Source organism: Pungitius pungitius, chromosome 12 (genome assembly GCF_949316345.1).
Source record: "Pungitius pungitius chromosome 12, fPunPun2.1, whole genome shotgun sequence".
NCBI classification, from domain to species: Eukaryota; Metazoa; Chordata; class Actinopteri; order Perciformes; family Gasterosteidae; genus Pungitius; species Pungitius pungitius.
In genome coordinates, this window is record NC_084911.1 from 8,632,578 (window position 1) to 8,639,048 (window position 6,471).

The window sequence follows — 6,471 nt, forward strand, 5'->3', positions numbered from 1 at the left end:
GGTGAATTAGCACAGCGGAAGAGCTGCTGCCACAAGCCTGCGCTGCATTTGAAGGTTGTGGGTTCAAGCCCAGATGTGGAAATAGCATTTAAAAAGAGTTTTGAGGTTTAACTCACATGCTCAAGGTTAAATAGGAGAATCAAAGTTGGCTAAATGTGACCAGGACTGGTAGTGTAGGGGTGCAAGAAGGAGCCGAAAGCCTCTGTAAGCGCCGCCAGTGGGTTCAAAACCCGCTCCTGCCAAGTCTTGAGCGCACTACCACGGAGGTAGTTGTGGGGGCATTGTCCCCACTGGTTGTTTCAGAGAAGTGAACCCTGGGGGTTATGCAGAAACACAAGGCGTGTTCACTTGGGTTATGATGGCATTGTCAAGAATGATGAAGAAACTTTTGAATGATGATGAATTAACTAAATTTGATGTTAATTGCTTTGCTTTTAGCTTTTATCACTTATTAGCCATGCTACATAGCCTTTGACGGGAGAGAAGGCCGGATGAGTCAGTAAAGATGAGCAGATGTGTCTCATTCAGTGGTCACACTGACATGAAACTTATTACAGCCTCTGAGGGCATTTTTCAAGACAATCACATGTTTGTCTACTTCAGGGCATCTTGTGGACAACCTTAAACTGACAGTCTGGCACAGGGTGTAGATTTGTTTACCCTTTTTAGTGCATCCACCCTCCAATTCTCTGTTACATTCAAATTCAACTCACTTGTGCCTTTACCAATGCAGGAAGGATGAATAGCATGGTTGATCCTCCAAGATGCACCAATCCGTCTCTGGGGCAATATCCCATTATGATTTTTTATAAATGTCAGTTACCCAAAACTAAAAAAGGATTTAGGAAGAGCCACCATGTCCCTTGAGGGTTGAACCCAGATAAGGTTTAAAGTACAGAAATTTGCGGCATTTGGCATTAGTGACAGGGACGTGTAGGTTGCTCCATCTAAGATCATTCCAGTCATGTCATGGGAAAAAAAATATTGTGAAAAAAGTCAAAATATGTAGGGTCACAAAATGTCACAGAAAAGATTTTTTTTTAAATAATAGGTAAAAAATGATTATAAAAAAATATATGTAAGGTCAATATATATATAATATAACATATAATATATATATATATATATTATTAGGGCTGGGACTCGATTAAAAATATTAATCTAATTAGAGGCTTTGTAATTAATTATTTTATTTTTTTTTATTTTTGTTTTTACATTTCGGGGCAAGAAATACAGTTTTCCTTCTGTGGTGGATTCATTTTAAAAAGGAGTTGAAGAAGTTAATAGTTTACTTTATGTGGATTCCTGAGACAAACACTCACATGTGTGTTAGTACTCAATTGCGCATTTACATTCCCTCCTTTGGCGCATTAAAACATATTATCAATAAATAAACACAATAAAACAATATTATTTCAATTAAAATACTGTTTGTGCAGTTCTGGCAGTTAAAGAGCAATAATAGAAGGCAAGATACTGAACAATCAATGAATATCCCTATTGGATGATACAGCTCATGATAGTAGGCATAGATATGTTCCAAACATGTCTAACAACTATTCACACTGATATTTCTTGAAAGATTGGCACAGTAGGTAGAAAATACCTTAAAGTAACAGGACCCTAAACCCTGTTCCAGGAGGAGTATGTGCTGTTAGTAGAATAAAGACCACGTACCTGCAGAGTTAAAGTAAAATAATAGTAGCTGCAGTAATGACTAACCTTGTAAATCATTTGTATTTCTAACACTAGCATCCCTCCACTTTATTATTAACATCATCTACATCTTTTGTACATATGTGTCAGTATTTTACCTTCTTTAAAATGACATCACATGTCTTAATTACAGTAAATATGTAGTCTTTTCAAACAAAGGAGTCTTCAACTAATTTGTTCATGCAGAAGCTGTAAAATGTCTCGTTTTAGGAGTTGAAAACACTTGATATTTGAGTCATCCCTCCCCCTGTGTGTGTGGCTGTGTGCGAGCACTCAGTAATGCGGGTCGCTGTCTTCCAGCAGACTGTCGGTCACGTAGCCAATCTGCAGCACCTTCTGGTAGTAGTCCTTCTCCACAGCGGTGTTGACGGTCCAGCCCACCACCTCCACACCGCGCTCCGCCCAGTACTGAACGTAGTCGCTGAGCCAAAGGGACGAGGAGGAGGAAGTAAATAATTTTTTATCATGTCATTTTTTTCCTAGCTTTAAAGTTTGCACAACATACTGTAAAGAACGACAGCGTCAGCCCAACACACCAAAACAAACAGATGTCACCTACACCGAGATGAAGTCTTTGTGCACCAGGATGGCAGAGACACCACAGAGCTTCCACAGTACGTGGTGGTGGGCCCAGTCCAACAGGACGTCCAGGACCCCCAGCCACAGCTGACCCGACGTGGACAGGGACCGAGCGGTGCCGTCGTCGAAGCGGCTCAGCCTCCAGGGGCGGTGGATGAGAGCCGTGACCACGTTGGGGTCCGTCTGCCGCATCTGTGCAACACGTCAACGCAATGCGGTCAGAACTTGGAGAACAGGACAATATACTTACTGTTAAACAAACCAGAGATCCGTCTTCCCCCCCCCCCCCCCCCCCCCCCCCCCCCATTGAAGTAGGTTTCTAAAATCCATGACCTTTATTTGTGTTGATCAGTCCTATTTTCTTTTACCTTGTAGATGACTTTGGGTTCAAAGGAACAAACAATGCTGGAATTGTAAAGGACAGGATACTTCTTATACATCTCGTGGAGCACGGCTGCAGCCTAGAAAATAGGACGTGTCAATATTATTCCATGGAAACGGGAGACTGCCAAAGGGACGTTTAAAAAAAATAAATCCAATCATGAAGCGTTCAGAGATCGACCGAAATGAATGTCTCAGATATTCATAACGTCCTTTATGTAAAACCTTATCAGGTTGACTTTTGACATCAAAGAAGATGGTCAGCCGGTGTCTGAGGCATTCCTCCACCGCCTCCTGCAGAGTCGGGACCTTCTCTCCGCTGAACTTGTCCCTGGAGATCAAAGGGCGTTCTTCAAGCAAACTTCCTGCTGGATCTCACTTTAATGCCGTACGCTTCCCTCTACCTTGTTGTGACAGAGGAACTGAGAAGTCACACTTTAAATGGTGACGTTTCTGTGAGGGGCAAGGCCAAGATATCTGATGTTATATAATACATGTCCAAACGTGCATGTTGTTGAACCGCTGTCCTTTTGGTTTGTTTTCGGATCTGAACACAGAATAATAATATGCATCTTACTTCAACCTGTGGCGAGCAGCGGCATCGAGTTTCTTGACTTGGACCAGCTGCAGACCGCTCACGGGTCCAGAGCCGTTGGTGGTGCGGTCCACAGTCTCATCGTGCATCAGCACGGGGACGCCGTCGGCTGTCAAACTCAGGTCCAGCTCCACTCCCGTTGCGCCGTTTCTACTCGCCTAAAACAGGATGTCCCGGGAGACGTGAAAAAAAAAAAAATAGATCTCATTCAAAATGGATTTTTATCTGAGAGAAATAACAGGATAAAGCTAGGTAACAACGTTTAAAATACAGTGAGTAAAGTGAATCTTTTATATCTGTGGGCGGTGTGCATGTTCTCTGGTGAAAGAGAAGCATGCAGAGTGCACTGAATGCGTAATATAAAGAGTGTCAAGACAGTAAAAGCATTCCAATGGCGCATATTGATCTCAATTCATCTCTAGAACGTATTTAAACTGTGACCTTTTAGGCAGAGGCCACTAATGATTGTTTGACTGGAGTCTCAACTCCCCACAGACCTTTTCTTTTACATTATTGAAAGACTTTCATTCATTTCCGACTGTTAGTTAATGGTAGCAGCTCAGTATGTTGTGAAAGGTCAGATCAAATGAAACACTCATCAATTCATATTCAACAAATCTTTTTCTTTTTAAGTGTGTGACTGTATGATGGCTTGTTAGATTGCTTACAAAGACACAGCACATCATTCAAAATGTGATCTTTGGTCTAAAGTGATCCCAAGAGGTCTTCTCTTTCATGAGAATCATGCAGTCTAAATTTGAGGTCAATGTGAGTAACACGAACAGACGTCCTGAGTTCTCTACATGTCACATGGCTGCACCAACGTGTTATTAGAATGGTGCAAAGATCTTTGGTCCATGGTCCTTACAGGAAAACCAAAGACAAGGATCAGATTTCTACTACCTCTGAATCAGCGCTTTCAGTACTGTGCAATATTCACAGCACACTTTATAATTTCATCCTTCATTTCTAATAGGGAAGCTTGAATAAGCTGGTGGATCAAAACGTGCGAAAAGAGGCTCGTAAGAAAAGAATCTCATCCAGAGGTGAGGAACCTCGAGGGTATTAGCACAGGTGAGCATAGGATGCTAACCGCATGAGGGGCAGTTACACCACAAGGACAGATGGAAAACCCGCAAGCAGCTCTCATGGCAGTTTACACTGCAGGACGGAAAGTCACGACACGCGAAAACCCAAACAGCTCAAGAGAGAAATAGAAACTCATCATTGCACAAAATCACGCGAGTGTTTGGCATAACAACACCACGACATAACCCCAACATAAAGAGAGAGAAGTCATCCTTCTGGGTGCCGAACACGTGACCTCCAGCTCATCTAATCCACACAGTGGCCCCACACGGTCACAGCATCCTCACAGCCCGCGTGTCACCTCTCTGATCGCCGCCAACGTGTTCTCCGGCGCGTCGTGGCCGCCTCCGCCGAGCGCCACCGCCGGGACGCCGCCCGACGGGGCCCCGGGCCGCAGGGCGCGAGCGGCCTGCTCCGCGGGCACCGGGGGGAAGCGGAACATCACCACGAAGACGTAGAGGAACGCGGTGAGCAGAGACGCCCCGGTGGGGCTGCGCGTGCCCAACGCCACCAGCGCGAACACCGCCGAGAAACACGCCGCCTCGTCCCCGATCTGCAGCATCTTCGACAACTCGAGACGGGACTGGTTCGTCCCTCGCGATCGAACCGGAAAGAGTAGTGGGTCAGAGAGCTGCCATGGATGGATGGACGGATGGAGGCGCGCGCCGCCCCCCCCGACATGGTGCGGGGCCGGAGAGCAGATCACACATGAAAGATGACTGATGATCAGCAGCTTCATTTGGTTGAACATTTTAATATACGAGCACACAGGACATACACCTTCAGAATAAAATGATCATTAGTCCATTGACAGATTTTTAAATACAGCTTTTAAAGGTGAAGTCACTTTAGGAAACATTTCCACTAGAGATGAGCGAGTACAGCGTGTACTCTGATTGGGCGGGGCCTAACCCGGAAGTATGAAGGATTGTCTTGAAATGGGCGGGGCTTTAACCGTTATGCTCTTTTTTAAGCATGCAATTGACCCTTCGCAGGGAGCTTGATTAACAGGTGATATGACGAATCATCACGAATATCCACACTTTATGAGGTAAGAAAGCATTAAAAAATTGACCATATACTGAACATACACTGCTGTTGAAAGTGTGGAATCACCCGTGGATTTGATGATTTTATCCCAGTTTCAACTTATTAAATAGACGGCAGCATTGGGACTGAAAAGTTAAATCGGTACACCCCTGCCTAAAAGCATGAAAGACCACTCAATGTATAGTGCTCCTCTCAGCTATCTCTCTTTGGAAGGCATTTAGAAACTTTTGTATATGTATTGTTTTAGGAATGAGATATTTAATTCATATTTCGATTAGAGTTGATGATTGTACTGTTGGATATAACATGTTTTGTCAATTTACTGCAGTTTGATATTATTACCATTTATATAGGCAAAGGTTAAAAGTAAAAAATGGTCGATAGCAGGTTCGGGTTTTGCAGCAAATGAAAGAATCACACTGTATGTGATTATAGATCTTATTCTAGAAGTTTTTTTTAAGGCAGTACTGGAATAAGTGCACTCGAAACTGATTTAATGTGTTTCTATCTGTGGAGACTAATGTTGTAGTGATTTAAATATGGCTTTTTAAAATTGTATATAGCAATAGCAACGTGTTGTGAGCTGTATTCAATCAAAGGACTTAGTTCTTGGGAGTTTAGTCAAAAGTAATCACTTTAGTCTTTCTAGAGAATTGGTGATTAAACAATGCTTAACTGCTGCTTTGTTTTTAGTCACTGTGTCTTTTCTATTTATTTGGTCATTTCCAGACCAGGTCCAGGCGGAGCTGAGCAGGGTGGTTGGAGACCGTCAGGTGAGGGCAGAGGACCGGAAGATCCTGCCCTTTGCTGACGCTGTCATCCATGAGACACAGAGATTTGCTAATATACTTCCCATCGCTATTCCTCATCACACCAGCACAGATGTGACTTTTCAGGGCTATTTCATAAGAAAGAAGAAGAAGAAGAAGAATACTGCTTACCTTTTTGTTGTTTTATGGCGGTGGGCATTCATCTTATTGGTGCATTACCACCACCTTCTGCTCCTGGATGTGGATCAGACAATAACCCTCTTTTTACCCCAAAACAAAACAAAAGTTAAA

The 6,471-nt window shown here is 43.4% G+C and overlaps 1 protein-coding gene and 1 long non-coding RNA gene across 2 annotated transcripts; one reads left to right on the forward strand and one right to left on the reverse strand.

Annotated features, from left to right (window-relative positions):
- Nucleotides 1-1,116: 1,116 nt before the first annotated feature.
- On the reverse strand, nucleotides 1,117-5,252 carry LOC119220517 (glycerophosphodiester phosphodiesterase 1-like). Its single transcript, XM_037476615.2, has 6 exons — nucleotides 4,662-5,252; nucleotides 3,254-3,429; nucleotides 2,902-3,007; nucleotides 2,664-2,756; nucleotides 2,276-2,487; nucleotides 1,117-2,137 (listed from the first exon to the last, which is right to left on the reverse strand). The coding sequence occupies exons 1-6, from the start codon at nucleotides 5,109-5,111 to the stop codon at nucleotides 1,990-1,992; spliced, it is 1,185 nt and encodes a 394-aa protein (XP_037332512.2). The 5' UTR covers nucleotides 5,112-5,252; the 3' UTR covers nucleotides 1,117-1,989.
- Nucleotides 5,253-5,304: 52 nt separating this feature from the next.
- LOC119220518 (uncharacterized) lies at nucleotides 5,305-6,465 on the forward strand. The gene is made up of 2 exons (XR_005120597.2): nucleotides 5,305-5,411; nucleotides 6,140-6,465. It is a non-coding gene; the product is annotated as an uncharacterized LOC119220518 (long non-coding RNA).
- Nucleotides 6,466-6,471: the final 6 nt, after the last annotated feature.